Source organism: Trachinotus anak, unplaced genomic scaffold (assembly GCF_046630095.1).
Source record: "Trachinotus anak isolate AG129_WGS33_773 ecotype Australia unplaced genomic scaffold, CSIRO_AGI_Tana_v1 ptg000007l, whole genome shotgun sequence".
In the NCBI taxonomy this organism is placed as follows: domain Eukaryota; kingdom Metazoa; phylum Chordata; class Actinopteri; order Carangiformes; family Carangidae; genus Trachinotus; species Trachinotus anak.
In genome coordinates this window covers 24623089-24640377 of record NW_027273858.1, presented here as the reverse complement: position 1 = coordinate 24640377, position 17289 = coordinate 24623089, and the positions used below count along the sequence as shown (strand labels likewise).

At 43.0% G+C, this 17289-nt stretch overlaps 1 protein-coding gene across 5 annotated transcripts in view; it reads right to left on the bottom strand.

The window, feature by feature from the left end:
- Window positions 1-17173, bottom strand: part of ttc27 (tetratricopeptide repeat domain 27) — a 47678-nt gene extending 30505 nt beyond the window's left edge. For 2 of the 5 annotated variants that reach the window (XR_011691488.1, XM_071481564.1), the window contains exons 1-5: window positions 16869-17173; window positions 10913-11093; window positions 8276-8399; window positions 4879-5019; window positions 3086-3188 (exon numbers count right to left, since the gene is read on the bottom strand). Coding sequence is in view for 4 of the 5 variants with exons in the window: in XM_071481564.1 (XP_071337665.1) it covers window positions 3086-3188; window positions 4879-5019; window positions 8276-8399; window positions 10913-11093; window positions 16869-16959 (640 nt within the window). In the remaining variant the exon portion in view is untranslated. Of the gene's footprint in view, window positions 1-3085; window positions 3189-4878; window positions 5020-8275; window positions 8400-10912; window positions 11094-16604; window positions 16754-16868 lie in introns of those variants that run through there. The other 3 variants (XM_071481566.1, XM_071481563.1, XM_071481565.1) reach the window with 3 other exon arrangements.
- Window positions 17174-17289: the final 116 nt, after the last annotated feature.

Here is a 17289-nt window from a genome sequence, read left to right as displayed (position 1 = left end):
GGTTTTTGGACAGATTCTTTTTATCCTCAGCCTAAAGTTGATACACACTCTCCTCCTCAGCTCCTCCACTCGTCTAAAAACCTGCTAACACTGGGCTTTTGTCAGTAATGGAAAAGGGTACAACCAGTATTCACTCCTGGGTCACATGACTCTGCAGTAGACAGGGTATTGATTGGCTCTGGCTCCAATTGGCAGTGATGTAAACACACTAATTTTGCCCCTTTTCTTGCTGAACACATCAGTCACCTGCCCAGAAACACCACGGCTGCAGCACACTCAGGGATGGAAGAGTGAGCGCAGCCCTGAAATCTGCTCATGTTGTTGGAAAAAGGTGACTGGAAAGAAAATGTTTCCCATGGATCATAAATGCTTGAATTAATTGAAACCAGTTGAGAAATGTAAGCGTCACAGTGTTTTCTACCCAGAAACCTGCAGCTCCGCTGTTTACTCCTGCCACCCTCGTGGAGGAGACATGCTCGTTTCACATGCATGTGTGTGGTTTTTATGTGTTGGCTTGCTTAATACCACAGTAGACTCTTAGACCTGTTTCATTGGTTTGTGCTGTATCTGACTCTGAGCTGTGGGTACATGCTGACAAGTGGTCTAGGCACTGGATTCATCTCATTTCTTTGTTAAAAGTTAGGGCTCCTGATAGTTTGTATTGAACTTATCTCTCAAAGTAAAGTTGTACTGTATGAAACTAATGTTGACTTCCTGCTTCACACATGAGCTCTGTGTAAACAGTAGTCATCAACCAGTCCATGACAGACATCCAGCAAACCAATCAATATGTCTTATCTACTAATAATTAGGGCTGTCAAACGATAAATCTTTCTTAAGCACGATTAATCGTTGAATTTCAATAGTTAATTGCAATTAACCGCATGTTTTATCACATGATTAAAATTATATTATTTTGCATTTCAGAACTTTTTTCTCTTGCTTGACGACACATAACCATCGGTCTGTCTGAACTAGAAGCTATCGTTAGCATGTCTGACGTGCAATTATGAAGATGTCTGATCATTGTCTGATCATTTATTTATCTATAGACGAGCTCTGGATAAGGTATATTTTTATTTTCCAACTCACACGATCTTCACCAATGACGATTCAGGCAGTGGATTTAAAAGCTTTAGGTCTTACGACACGCCCCTTCATGCAGACTGGAACCGACCCCCTTTTGCTCCTATAGACATGAGTTGCCATGAAGTATCTTGCTCCGCCATGTAAAATCTTTGTAGGAAGTGTCTGTGGCAGCTTGACAACAAGTAAGGGTGTGTCAAAGGGTCAAAATAGTAGCAGCCAAAGATTCTAGAACATAGCGCTCTAAAAGCACCAGTGATGGTGTAAAATAAAGAATCTTTGGCAGCACGCGATTAACACGATTAAAAAAAATAACTCCTTATGCTCGGTCCTTAATCTCATCATGTTTAAGAGCGTTAATGCTGACAGCCCTACTAATAATCAATGCCACATGTGAAGGGACACAAGTAAACCTAGACTGCACCAGACTACTTAAGTTATAGGATGGACCAGTGGCTTTTACAGAGCCGAACAACCACAACCACTGCTGTGTTCACAGCTATACTTCTAACGGCTAACTCCCTGAGAGGAGCTGCTCTAACGAAATTCTGTCTCAAACTTGCTGCACATCTTGCACAGAGATGATAAATCAGGGTAATTAGCTCCTTTACTTGGCTACCACTGTCTCTTATCACTTAACCTCCACACAAATCTCTGCATATGTTTAATGCTGGAATATCACAGCTGATCTCAGAACAGGGGCAGTACTGCCAAAGTACAGCAGTACAGCCAAAGTGAGCTTGACAAGCTCACTTTGGCTGTAGCTCACCATTAGTCAAAGATCCAGGTTTATCCTCAATGATCAAACCTCCAAATAATGCTGCTCCCCTCTCCACTTACCAAGCTTTAGCCTTTGTCAACAGGACACGGTCACACCCACAGAAATGACAGAAACAATAGATACAACAGCTGGAAGTCCTGCTACCTTCAGAGACAATACCCTGCTGCCACTACAAGAGGGCAGTAAATTACATGATGGATGCAAACAGGCACCAGATCACTTACAGGACAGGAAGCTGTTTTAAGGAGACGTCACTTCCACTTCGGGATCATTCGATTTTCAGCTTTAACTGGTTTTGTTTGCTTGCACATCACTCCTATGGTTAGTGCCTGTCGCTGACATGAAGTCCAGTAAACATACCAGATGAGGAACTAGAGCTGCAGTCCTTAGTTGATTAACTGACTAATTGACTGACCACTACTTCGCTAATCAATTAATCACTTTAGTCATTTTTCAAGCAAAAAAAACAAAACATTTAAAGTCTGACACTTCTCCAATGTGATGTTTCTGACCAACAGTTTCTGACCAGCGAGTCTCCCATTCGACTCCCAGCAGCATGTCATTCCCCTTCTCCCTGCCCCTGCATTTTCTGTCTCTTTACACCCTCCTGTTAAATAAAGGCATAAAATGCCCCAAAAAAAACAATAAAACCAATAAGAAGTGTGGCCGGCCTATTTTCAGATTGACTCCCGGTTTTTCTGTCACATCTCAATAATCAATCACAGACAGAAAGCTAGCCTCCACAAGATTTACCATCAGATGTTAAAATACTAAATGATTGTATATGAGCTTTTTAAAACAACCTTGAAGTTTCTTTTCTGAACATTTTTTATATAAAGGGAGCATAAGTATAAATGACATTGGCATATAGATGGATTTGGCTTGAATGCCCTTACTCAAGTCATTTATATAAACTGAAAATAACATCGGCCCCAAAATAGAACTCTCTGTCTGATTTACAGCCCTCTGCATAGACACACTGGGTTCCATCAACAAAACAGTTTCTATTATATTTCTAGAACTATTTAACAGCCTTAGGACTGAAGCCAACAATTTGAAGTTTGTTCAGCAGCAGTTCATGATCCTCTGAATCAGAGGCACAAATAAGGCAGCACAACACTGTTTTCTGTCCAAGGCCCCAATGAGATCATTCAACAAACTCAATGCAGCGGTAATTGGGAAAACATACACACACCAAAACACACTGCGGTGACTCACCTTTGTCCATGCTGCTGTGGAACAGGTTGTGGAGCTGAGGAGAACGAGCCTCCAGGATTTGCTGGTGCAGGTTGATGTAGCGCAGGGTCCACCAGGGCAGCAGCTACACGCACAAATGAAAAAATACAACAGGAGAGACAAATGAGAATAGGTGAGAATAAGGCAACAGAGTTAAAATATAACAAGGAATATTTGTGCAGCTCTGGTCGACGGGGACATTGTTACAACAAGATCCAGCAGGTAAAGAAACAGTGAAAAACTGGAATCACTGCCTCATGGTTGTATGTCCACTTAGACTAGTTTCAGATCACATCCCTGTTTATCCAGTCACATAAAATATTAAACATTTGTGTGAAATTTTGTGTGTGAGTGGCAGAGGCATACAACCTCAAGGTGGTAAATGTAGTTTTTAGTTAGTAAATATGTTTTGTCAGCCTTGGTATGAGTGTACATTGAAATAAATGAAATAATAAATAAATGAAAATTTCCTGAAAACTGGAGCAGTTATTTTTTATTTCACTGTTATTTCAATAATACAATATATCTTTAAATATGTGTAAGTCTAATTAAAAAATATAAAATGCTGCTCTTTAGCTCACTTAAGCAGAAATGACAGATTGCTGCAAGTGCCAACAGGACAACTGAATGTCTTGTAGCCATGTAAATTCTATCATTGACCTCTGTTACCTGGTTACATGGGGGTTTAATTGTCTGACAAATCACCACCCTTCAACACACACATACATGCTCTCTGCGCTGCTGGACTGAGTGGTTCAGGAGATCCTTTGTTCCCACTGCCTGCCTGCCATCCATCCATCTATCTATCTATTCAACCTTGTCACACAAATTAGTCATGTCAGTACACACACTTATTGCACTGTATGTTCGACAGTCCCTCCTCACCCCCTGCGTGATGGAAAACAGTGCCGGTAATTTATTTCCTCTCCCTCATTAGCATTTAAAGAGCAAATTAACACTAAATAACCTTACAGCAAAAAAGGCGCCTGCTCCATTTTTGCACTGGTGTTCACATCCCAACTGGTGATAACAGCTGATGCAAAACATCTTCTGACATGAACACAACAGTAATACTTCATGTTAACCAGTTTTCATGTTAACAGTTTGATTTACTTATTCTGCTTTTGGTTATGGGTTAAAAAGAGACAGTAAATGTGCAGGAAGAGCCAAGAAACTGAGCTCATTCAGTGGCTCTTCTTGAATAAGCCAGACGCCTCCCAGCAGCCTCTGCAGCGAGGTTAGCCGTTAGCCTCCATCTGTGTTCATGTAGACTTGTTAAAGTGTAGCTATGTTTTGCTGCCCTCTGTGTTTGACTTTCAAGAATCAGTCAGAACCAGGTTCTGTCCCAGTTCAGAGCCTTAATTCAAGTCCAAGATTTAAATTTGTAGTTAGTCAAAATCATAAAAACTGGCTGCATTGTTTCTGGAGAGGTGAAGAAGCTCATGTCCCTGTTCATCATGGGATCAACAGTCTTTGATCATTTCTGCCTCTGTTTTGATGAACTTTGTATTGAAAAAAAGGGTTTCATGTATACACTGCACAGCCATAGGCAGCCTAGTACTATACACTGTACAGCCTTGCTAACAGCCGCAGCTTGGCTGACGAAATGACAGTGTGAAGTCTAATCTCTGCACAGTACAGAGGACTGAACAGATACTTAATGCTTCCTACGTGATGAATTGCTCTTATAGAGGCTGAATTACCATTGAAAAATCAATCATCAATAACCTATAATTCATCAAGAAAAGGTGGTTGGGACAGAAAGGTGTTCCTACCTGGAGTCTGTCCATCTTGGAGGAGCACTTGGTGAGAATAATTCCAGCCAGCAGGAGGAGGAGGGGGTTGGCCACCAGGCTGTACACTGACTCCCCATCCAGGAGCAGGCTGGAGTGGATGGCCTCAGCCAAGGTTTGGGGCTGTCAGAACATGCAGACTAGAGTTAACTGACAGATGAACATGGTCTGAGATTAGACCAGCTTTACGTTAGAAGGATCATCATTTTCAACCTGACTCTCAAGTTCTTTCACCATCTTCTTCTGTTCACAATTTCATCACAAGTCTGTGGACCAGCAGTTTTAACTGCAACATCATCATTTCATGAGTTCATGCACTGGAGAGCACCGCTTATTAATACACACCTTAATACACACCAACAGTCCAGCTCAGAAGCAATTAAAACAATTCAGCACTCATACAGTCAGTGAGTCCCCACCTGAGACCTTCCCACAGTGAAGCCTGGTGGATATATGAATACATGATACATGAAGTGTTATTAAAGAAATAACAACATAAACATCAGACTTTTCCATCTTTAACGTGACCTTCCAACAAACACAAATCCAGAGAGGATTTCATTGTTGTCTGGTCGTTAAAAAACACCCTGACTGCATCAGTACACCCTTTCATAACGGGGGCTCCAGCTTGGTTCAGAGGTAACTATTCAACAATCATGTGTGTTGGTTAATATCATACACCTGCCATCAAAGCTGCCAAAGAAGCTGAGATCTACTTGTTCCAGTCCAGACAGGGATATAAATGACCATTCAGCAGAGTGTTGTCGTATTATGGTTTTTATCAGAGCGCTGAGGGACCAGCTAAATGTTCAGCAGCTGGTCTCTGCCTCTGTTAGTGGACAGAGCTGTGACTCTGAGAACAGCTGCCTGTACCTGAAGTTCACAAAACAAAACCATGAGCTGGAAGCTGTTAAAAGGCTCAGCAGAGCTGAGGCTGGTCGTGATCTTCAGTCCCAGCAGCACCTTTCACACTATGCACAGTCTGAGTCATTCTTTATACAAATATCAATTAGTTTAACTTTAAAAACACTACATTCTAATGTTTCACATCATCATTCATTACGATGGCAGATTTCAGCCTGATAATGCACCGAGAAAGATTTTCAACGCATTGGGGAAACAAAAATCCAAGGTGTGGACCGTTTTTGGGTTTTATAAGAAGGAAGGGAAGCTCGAACAAAGTTTGTTGTTACTATTCTGTGCTACTTTTACCTCTGGAGTTCCCATCCAACGATTCAGCCAGACTTTTTTTTGGTCCATGTCTAAAAATAAATACATTGACATGTGATTTTGTTGTTCTGTTTAGTTTTTTTTTTGCCAGTGCCAGTCTTTTACATATTTAAAAAGAAACTATTGTACTGTCACTTTCATAGACTTGGCTTCTTTATTATCTACAACAAATATTAACCATAGAATCAAATCGTATCGTTCTTACACTGTATGGAATCAATTCATATCGAATCGATCTGTAATAAAAGGATATCGTCTTTGAATCGAATCGTAACCTGTGTATCTAGATGCATATCGAATCGTTTATCACAGAGAGATGTGCAACCCTATATGATAAAGATCCACATGAATTAGATTCAAGTACATTTCACTTTTTGACGAATTAAATTCACACAATGACGGCGGTGCCATGTTTCCCGCCTTCCTTGAGTCGTGCTTGTGTGGACAAGATGCTCTCTCGCAGGCTCCTCAGTGTGACAGCACAGATCAATCACTGCTGCCAGAGGAATAGCTTCGATAAAAGAAACGGCTCTCTCCTCTGGTGTAATGGCAGTGTGAAACGCACTCCTCTGCTCTCAGCGGCACACCGCCAACAGGAAGCAATCTCCTCAGCCCGCTGTAATTAGGACCCCAGAGATGCTTCATTACAGGGGAACTCCTCCTGCACCAAGCCTGAAGCGCCTTCTGCTTCAGCTCTGACTGAACTCACTTTACATTAAGCTTCACCACACTCAGCAAAGCCCATTGTTCAGTATTAGACAATGTACTAAAAACTACTAAACTATAATATACATTTCATGCAGTGCACGCATTTATATCATTACAAATTGTAATCAGCTGATATGATTAAGTATTTATTGGGTGGCTGAGAGGAGGCTGGAGAGCCACAATTTCAAATAAGCACAATTTAGGTATCAGCTGTTTTCAGAGGTGCAGCTTGTTAACTTGTGAACATGTTGACGAGTTTCAACAACACCTCAGAAGCTGTATTTCTAGTAAAGCTGCACATACATATGAGATGATTATTTTGGATCTACAGGTAATTTCAGTTATCTGACTGTAAACACCTACATAATTAGTTGTTTTTTTCAAGCAGCTCCTCTAAATCTAATATTAAACTGTTCAATGTAGCTTTTTCTCAGACTGACTGAAGTATCATGAACAGAGACCTGGAGGAAATTCACTATTGTTAATGCAACAAAATCAAACTTCGACAGTTAAGTCACATAGAATAAAAACAACTGGTCGATAGGTTTGCCCATTTACAGCTGATTGGTCAACTGAATGTGCTGCTGCTCTGTCCCGCCCACTGACCACTGTCAGTCCAGAGCCACATCAGAGAGGAGGTCAGGTCTGTGCAGAAAGTCTACAGACGTGTCTCTGACTGCATGAGGAAAAGTATCTGGAAGGTTTTAACAGTCACCAGAGTTACCAACACATCCATGAGAAACCTGCTTAAAGGGCTTCGTGTGCACATGAGCACTGACGTTATAATGTGGGTCATTTACAATGTGAAGTTATTTAGTTATTTATTTTGATTTTTATTGTTCCTTATAATCTATATTTTGAAAAATATAACATTTTCCAAGTTATTTAGATTTAGATTTTCTACTAACATTAACATTTAGAATGATAAAAAAAAATGTTGGTGTCAGATTATTTACTACATAATGCTGATGAATGCTTAGCCCCACAGGACCATAGAATCATCACTGGCTGCTTTTCACAGTAAGGACCATGGTAAAGCTAGCCAGTTAGCTAGATAGAGAGGTTCGCTCGTCAGTGTGTTGTTCACAGGTCTGTGTCCCATCCTTTCACGTCTGATAACTGTCCACAGGTCAGTGCTGAGAGGTTTATACAGCCTCCAACAGCCTCCTCTGTTGTAAACAGGTTTGCTGTTGGTCAAAGGTGCAACTGAGCAGAACATTTATAACTCTGCACTTTTCACTTTCTGTTGTGTTGCAGCCTTATGTTGAAATAATTTAACTCCATTTTCCCTCATCAGTCAACTCAATATCCCAGAATGACACTGACAAAACTTCTCCAACATCAGCTGAACTTCTCAGTAAACCAGCCAATATAAAACCACTGCAGGACACAGGATGATACATGACACGAGAGCAGGAGAGAGTGATGAGACGTCTCCTACCTGAGAGGAGAGCAGCGCCGGGGGCAGCAGGTCAGATACATGGATGGACACTGGAGGACCTGTCCAGTTACTCTGGACAAACATGTGGAGGCAGGAGACGGCCAGGCCCATCACTGCCAGCTCCCTGCAGCAGGAGGGACACACACTTGACTTAGTGCAGAGATACAATGGAGGGAAGGAGTGAAGGCTTCAAATAGTTTGAGCTTTTGAGAATTAAAATGATGAAGAAGCAATAAGCACTGCATTCAGCACATACTCACAGACAGACCTCCCCTCAGAGCAAGAGGAGACATGTTCAGCTTTCCTTATTAAAAATTAATAATTCATGACCTGAGCAGTGAGAGGAGAACGAGGACACTCCTGAGATCTGATTAACCACTGTCAGGACCTCATCGGCTCAGTTTGGAGATTTTCATTAGTGACTTCAGTGACTCTCAGTTACCTGCATGTCTTTTCCTATTTATATTATTGTTATTAACAGAATAGAACTGAAATCACAATTAGTTATTAATGCATCAATAAATCAGAACACAGTGATTTTCACAGTGAAAAAAAGAAAAGCTGCTGTAGCAGGACCAATGTGAACTGTAATGTAAATCTGTGGAGTAACTAGAGCCTAACAACAGATTTGTTAACACTGGCACGAACAACAACACATCACTGACCAACTCAATTTACTGAAATGATGTTCAGTGCCAAGCTACCTGACTCGCACACTGATGCTGGCAGCTCAGTTTCCCCCTGTGAATGTTTGTATGGAAGCTTGTTGAGCAAGCAAATGACAAGACATGTCCACGCTCAGTGAGCACTTTATTAGGAACACCAAACTGACACTGTAGCTCCTCAGTTCTTCAGGTCCTGGATCCAGATGTTGAAACTTTCCTCTCAGACTCTGCTCCATGTTAACATGACTGTGTCACATTCATGTTGCAGGTCTCCCCCAAAGTGGGTCTACCGGATCCAGGTCCAGAGACTGAACTAGACTCACTGTCATGTTGATGAAACCAGTTTGAGACATGGAGCATTATCCTGCAGGAAGTATCCATTAGGAGATGGTGAACTGTGGCCATGAAGGATGAACATGGTCAGCAACAAGACTCAGACAGACCGAGACATTCAGACCAGGACTGATTGGTGTTAAGGCCCAAAGTGAGTCCAGAAAACACCCCCACACCATCACACCACCACCACCTGGACAAGTTGGTCCTTGGATCCAGACTCTGACCCTACCATCTGCTGCCTCAGCAGATCCAGATCCATCAGACCAGGTCTTCACCTGTCCAATGTTGGTGAGTCTGTGTCCACTGCAGCCTCAGGTTTCTGGTCTTGGTGACAGGAAGTGGACCCTGATGTGGTCTCTGCTGTTGCAGTCCATCCACCTCCAGGTTGGACATGTTGTTCACTCTGAAGCTTCTCTGCTCAGCTCAGGTGTAAAGAGTGGTTATCTGAGTGACTGGAGCCTTTCTGTCAGCTCCAACCAGTCTGTCCATTCTTCCCATTTATGCACTGTACTGCTGCCACATGATTGGTTGATTGCATGAGTAAGCAGGTCTACAGGTATTCCTAATAAAGGGCTTGGTAAGTGTATATTTGTTATGAAGATAAAGCAGGCTGATGCTTAAAGTCTGCAGCTCTGGTTGTGTTTGGTCTCAGGCTGCTGTTAGACCATGTTCAGACCTACAACAGTCCTCTATGGACAAAACAAATAAATATTGCTGTGTGTTTCAATATAACAATTATTCCCAATCCAAGTACAGTGATTCTTAGTATTTTCTATAACAATCTGTCTGATTTCGGTTCATTATGGAGCTGTTATGCTGGGTGATAGGGCCCTGCCTGTTTGATGTGTCTTTGGAGGTTGATGCAGGGATGTATTGTAGAAAGGAATAAACATAGATCCTACTTCCTCCGTTTTCTGCTCGCCCCAGACTCTACTTCCTCTCTCACTGTAGGCACTAAAAATTCATCCATAGTTTGATAGTAGTTTGAGTTCAGCCAACCAGATGTTTGCAGCCTTTTTTTAGTTCATTTTTTCCTCACACCACGGCCTCCCTGAAGTTCTCTGCCACCCCCAAGGGGAGGTGCACCTCACACTTTGAAAACCACTGACCTAGAAGAATATTCATTTAAGTTGCACTTAAACAGCAGCTCCATAGCCTTTGGAAAACAGATATGCAACCACGTAATGTCCAGGCTGGTTTTTACACTGGCAGGATTTGACGTATTTGGTTTAGAAATAGTGACACATGACATATTTAGTCAGATACGCTGAGGGAGGCACTATCCTACACATAGAGAAAGTTGCAATTTGACACTTGCTTGTCTTATGAAGAGGTGACAAAACATTTTACCTTTTAGGTTGTGACTTTAAAAAAAAATCATGATCATAACCGCAGAGAACGTTTCACAAACAGATCATCATGATGATGAAACTTTTCCTCACTTTGCTGCATCTGACCTCCAGTTTGGAGGATTCACATAAAAAATGGATAATGGTTTAAAAACTTTGTTGGTTAAGCTACAGCAGTACATAGGTACTAGGTCTGAGTCCCCCAGCTGCTACAGCCAATCCAAACACATCAGTGAAATTTAACAGGATCATCTAGTTATTTGATGACTGATATCCTGTTGTATTACCTGTTGGTCTGGTCATCGTTGGTGCCGGTCAGGTACAGTAGGACCCGTCTCTCCAGGTAGGCCTCAATGTCTTCCCCCTCGCTGCAGCTGCCATCTCCAGTGAGCATATCCAACACCTGGGGGCTCAGCAGAACTGCCTCAAAGTCCCCCTCCATCAAGGACTCCAGCAGAGAGCCTGTCTCTGGAACATGAAACATGTTTGGAAGTTTAACCCACTGTAAAGTGCTTCATCATTTAGTCTATGTAACCACATGAGGACAATTACCAGATTGGTAATTAAACAGCTGTTGCTGTTTAATTACGGTTACGTAATAATAGCAAAACTTACAAACCTTCTTCCTGTCAAACTACAATGTCAAATCCTCTAACCTTCATAAATCCCCTGATACAATATTACATGTGTGTTTAACAGATCTGAAGTGTGACGAAAAGCACAGACAAGACCATGTCATTATATTTTGTCTTGTTGAACCCATCTCCCTGGGTTTCATATTTACATTTCAAAATAATACTCCGTAATTGTCTGTGGGTTCAGCATCACCAGGGACAACATTCAAATAATCAGGACTAGTCACTGGATTACCATCAGCATGCTAACATGCTAACAATAATAATGTCAACGTTTACCATGCTCACAATATGAGTTAACATGCTAACATTTACTAATGGGCACTATATATATATATATATATATCAGAATCAGAATCAGAATCAGAATCAGTTTTATTGCCAAGTATGCTTTCACATACAAGGAATTTTTTCTGGTGATTGGTGCAATTGATCAGCAACAGTGGGGCTCTCTAGCCTTGTTGATGAGGCTAATAGCAGATGGGAAGAAGCTATTTTTGTGGCGAGAGGTTTTGGTCCTGAAGGACCGCAGCCTCCTGCCAGAGGGGAGTGTCTCAAAGAGTTTGTGTCCAGGGTGGGAGGAGTCAGCTACAATCTTCCCTGCACGCCTCAGAGTCCTTGAGGCGTACAGGTCCTGGAGGGACGGAAGATTGCAGCCAATCACCTTCTCAGCAGAGTGGATGATACGCTGCAGTCTGTTATTGTCCCTCTCCGTGGCAGCAGCGTACCAGATGGTGATGGAGGAGGTGAGGATGGACTCAATGATGGAGGTGTAGAAGTTCACCATCATAGTCCTTGGCAGGTTGAACTTCTTCAATTGCCTCAGGAAATACATCCTCTGCTGAGCTTTTTTGATGAGGGAGCTGATGTTTAGCTCCCATTTGAGATCCTGTGTGATGGTGGTTCCCAAGAAGCGAAAATGCTCCACGGTAGCCACGGGGGAGTCACACAGGGTGATGGGGGTGGGTGGGGCTGGGCTCTTCCTGAAGTCCACTATCATTTCCACTGTCTTCAGAGCGTTTAGCTCTAGGTTGTTCTGCCTGCACCAGGTCACCAGACGCTCAGTCTCCCACCTGTAGGCAGACTCATCGCCATCAGAGATGAGTCCAATGAGAGTGGTGTCGTCTGCAAACTTCAGGACCTTGACAGACTGATGGCTGGAGGTGCAGGTGTTGGTGTACAGGGAGAAGAGCAGAGGAGAAAGAACGCAGCCTTGTGGGGATCCAGTGCTGATGGTCTGGGAGTCAGACACGTGCTTTCCTAGCTTCACGTGCTGCCTCCTGTCAGACAGGAAGTCGGTGATCCACCTGCAGGTGGAGTCAGGCACGCTCAGCTGGGAGAGCTTGTCCTGCAGCAGAGCCGGGATGATGGTGTTGAAGGCAGAGCTGAAGTCCACAAACAGGATCCTGGCATAGGTCCCTGAGGAGTCCAGGTGCTGGAGGATGAAGTGGAGAGCCATGTTGACGGCGTCGTCTACAGACCTGTTGGCTCTGTAGGCGAACTGCAGGGGGTCCAGGAGTGGGTCAGTGATGGATTTGAGATGGGACAGGACAAGGCGCTCAAATGATTTCATGACCACAGAGGTCAGGGCAATGGGTCTATAGTCATTTAGTCCTGTGGGCCTTGGTTTTTTGGGGACAGGGATGATGGTGGAGGATTTGAAGCAGGCTGGCACGTGGCAGATCTCCAGTGAGGTGTTGAAGATGTCTGTGAACACTGGAGACAGCTGATCAGCACAGTGCTTCAGGGATGATGGAGAGACAGAGTCAGGACCGGCTGCTTTGCGGGGGTTCTGCTTCTTAAAAAGCCTGTTGACATCTCTCTCCAGGATAGAGAGAGACGTTCCTTTGGTAGGGGAGGAGGAGGGGGGTTCTGATGTGGCTCTGATGTGGAGGTTAGTGTCAGGCTTGTCCCACTGTCTTTCAAAGCGGCAGTAGAACTCATTCAGATCGTTGGCCAGACGGAAGTCATTAATGGAGTGGGGGGGTTTAGGTTTGTAGTTAGTGATCTGTCTGAGCCCTTTCCAGACAGAAGCAGAGTCATTGGCTGAGAACTGGAGCTGAAGTTTCTCAGAGTACAGTCGTTTAGCTTCTCTCACCGCTTTGCTAAACCTGTACTTGGACTCTTTAAACTTGTCCCTGTCCCCACTCCTGAAAGCTTCCTCCTTTTGCCTCCTGAGCTGACTGAGCTTAGCTGTGAACCAGGGTTTGTCATTGTTATAACTCACCCTGGTGCGTGATGGGATACAGCAGTCCTCACAGAAGCTGATGTATGACGTCACAGCCTCTGTAAACTCATCCAGACTGTTGGAAGCAGTCCTGAACACTTCCCAGTCAGTGCAGTCCAAACATGCCCGCAGATCCTCTATGGCTTCACTGCACCACTGCTTTGATGTCCTCACGACAGGTTTACACAGTTTTAGTTTCTGCCTGTATGTGGGAATCAGGTGGACCATGACATGGTCAGAGTGGCCCAGTGCAGCCCGGGGGACGGCGTGATAAGCACCACTGATTGTGGTGTAACAGTGGTCCAGAGTGTTCCCCTCTCTGGTCGGGCAATTAACAAACTGTCTGTATTTGGGCAGTTCATGACTGAGGTTCCCTTTGTTAAAGTCACCAAGGACAATAACTACGGAGTCCGGGTTGGTCTGCTCCACACACAGTATCTGGTCTGCGAGCGCCCGCTGTGCCTCCTGCACGTTGGCCTGTGGTGGGATGTAAACACCGACCAGGATGATTGAGGTGAACTCACGGGGGGAGTAGAAGGGCCTGCAGTTTATGATGAAAGTCTCCAGGTCAGGAGAACAGTGCTGCAGGATCACTGTCACGTCTTTGCACCAGCCACTGTTTGCATAAAAGCAGATTCCTCCACCTTTGGTTTTGCTGGACAGCTCTGTGTCGCGATCCGCTCTGAAGAGCTGGAAGCCGGCCAGCTCCAGCGCAGAGTTCGGAATCGATCCACACAGCCACGTCTCCGTGAAGCACAGGACGGCAGATGAGGAAAAGTCTCTGTTCTTCTGCACCAGTAGCTGAAGTTCATCCAGTTTGTTGGGCAGTGAACGCACGTTGGAGAGAAAGATACCTGGGAGAGGTGTGCGGAGTGCGCGCCGGCGGAGACGCGCAAGCGCACCGGCACGTTTTCCTCTCCTCCGGCGTTTCACTGCGAGAGCAACGGTCAGTGCACCTCTGACCAAAATGTCCAATAATCCCACAGATGAGTCGAGAAAAGTAGGAAAAAAATCCACTGGAGTTGTTTCTCTGATATTAATGAGCTCTTCTCTGGTGAAAGAGCTCCGGAAACCAAAGCAGAAAACTGGATTTATAAAGAAAATAAGGCAAAAAAATGCGCACCAAAACACCGAGGCAGCCATCCGCGGCGCCATGGCAACAGAATCTCATATATATATTATCATACATATATATATTACATAATTATCATATATATATATATATATATATATATATATATATATATATATATATATATATATATATATTTTTTTTTTTTTTTTTTTTTTTTTTTTTTTTTTAAACACAAAAAATTATGTTTTAAGACTTGATTATATTGTAAGACCCCAGACCTCACCTGTTCTGTGAAATCAAAGTAAATGAATAAATAATTTATTTTATAAAAATGTTTAAAGACACCCTTCATAGTTTTTTCCCTGTATTAAGGCCTATCATTGTGATAAGCCAATGACCGGACTACATCATAAACTTTGCCACCTCAGTCTGACTGAGCACTATAAGATCACATCCATGGCAAAAACTCCATCGTTAGCATTAAAATAAAAAGTAACTGCATTATTTGTTCGTACAAGTTATGGGGTCAAATGTGATCCATCAACTTTTTTGACATTTTCAAGCAACCCCTGAGTTGGTAAAGGTTGGGAACCACTGCTATGGAGTATATAACAACATATAGTATAGTAGTACATAACAACTTTACTAAAATATTAAATGAAATTGTACCATCTTATAATACTTGTATTATCTATAATATGAAGTGTAGCGTATTTGATCTGAGATATAATATAAAACCATCATGGAAGGAACATTGAAGCTCTTTTCTGTAGGGGATTCAAACAGCTCTTATCGTGGCTGCTGCTCAGATACTTCAGCTCATTTCAAGAAGAAAAATACTTTTTGACCGCAGCCACAAATTGCTACCAGATTTTCTTCTTCTTGATATTAATCAACAAATGTTGATTAGAGGAAGAATGGATATATGTTTATGTAACATATGTCTACAATACATACAGCATACATTCATAAACATACATATTTGTATAGGCTAGACACATATGTCAATAAATTAAATGTTCCAATTTCTTATAGGTTTCATATATAATTTTTACATGTTTTTATTTTACTCATTCAGCCATTATAATTTAGAGTGATCAGTTAAGTAATTAATTACCCAGAGGAAACCCATGCAAGTACGAGGAGAACATGTAAACTCCACACAGAAAGACCCTCATGTACACATATCACTCATATCCTCTGTGGAAAGCAGCTTCAGTTTGTCATATGTATCATGAAATTTGTTTATACAACATGCTATGCATGCATGCATGCATGGCTTGTTTCCATGCTGTGTAAAACACTCTGGATTCTGCTATGGTGTCATTTCATTAGCAATGCCCGTCCATGTATTTGGGGCGGAGATTTGGAGGGAGCACTAGAGGGAGGGGTGCATTTTTTTCCAGATGAGTTCAAATATACAGTAAACATCGCTTACTACACCTTTAACTGACAGACAACAGAAAAGACTGGCAGCAGGTGACCCCAGAGACAGAGAGCACTGACCTGACAGTACAGTGTTAATGTACAGTGTGTATGATCACTGATGTGGTAAGATCTCTGAGCTTTGACTCAGTGTGTGATTCCAGGTTATAACCAGCGGTTTCTGACTGATGTGAGCGGCTGAACACGATGAGGGCGAAGGATTGAGGACTTCAGTCTTAAATCTACCGTTTGTCAGCACACACAACGTAATAGCAACAAAACGGATTTTCCATGTAGCTAGCTCTCTGTCTAAACCTACCTTGGCAATTCTATGAATTTTTACCACTACCTATTTTTAGAGACAAAAAAATCGGGTGAGCTAAAGCTAACACTGCGTTAGCTATAATGTTACAAAAGTTGATATTTAACGCTAATTAACATAAAATCATGTATTGTGTAAAAGCCGAATTCCGGTTCTGCTCACAACAATTACAACTCTGTATCAAATATTGTTTATTTAAATAGGAACTGTTTGCCATAAATGAGCCGAGTTAATAATGCCAAAATGTGAATGGGGTTTGACAGGACGTTCACACACGGGAGAGAAAAGCACGTACCGCTGCAAACAGCTCGCTGAGCAGTTCTTACATCCATTTCAACTGTAACAGTGGTGGAACTGCGGCCACAGCTACATTACCGGGACCGGCTACACCGGTGTCGTTACCGTGAGTTTCATCAGCGGGAGAAGCCTCTACACCGCTGCGTAGAAATGTCACTCTGCCCTGTGGGCGACCACCACCTGCCCGTGTCCAAAGCTCTCATCAGGTGACAAAACCTGCTCCTGACGGTGTTAAAAATAAAATCACACGCCGGCGCCTCACCTGCTGTACTGAAAACACTCTGCTTCCATCGCGTTGCCTCGCTGGGTGTTAAAAAGCCTCGGAGAACGGGGATCTCCACGTCCAGCGACATCACTGAACACCTCTGGTTCCTGCTACAGAGAAGCGGGAGCTGCAGCTTTCAGTCAGGACGGTCCGAGATCAGAGCCGAAGATTCACTGCTTTTTTAACGCGCCAACCCAAGTTCATCAATCACAGATAAAATGTTTATTTCCACCCATGTGGTTTAAGTGATATCAGTGAGCAGCCATGACAGATGCGCGTTGCATTGTGGGAAAACTAATGAAGGCTTGCACAGGGACGCCGGGCATTTTCAACGTCAGTCGACAGGGCTGCGATGTTAAATGTACCACTACATGTATGTTAACTTCAGTTAATGTTGGCCCTGTTCAATCAATCAATA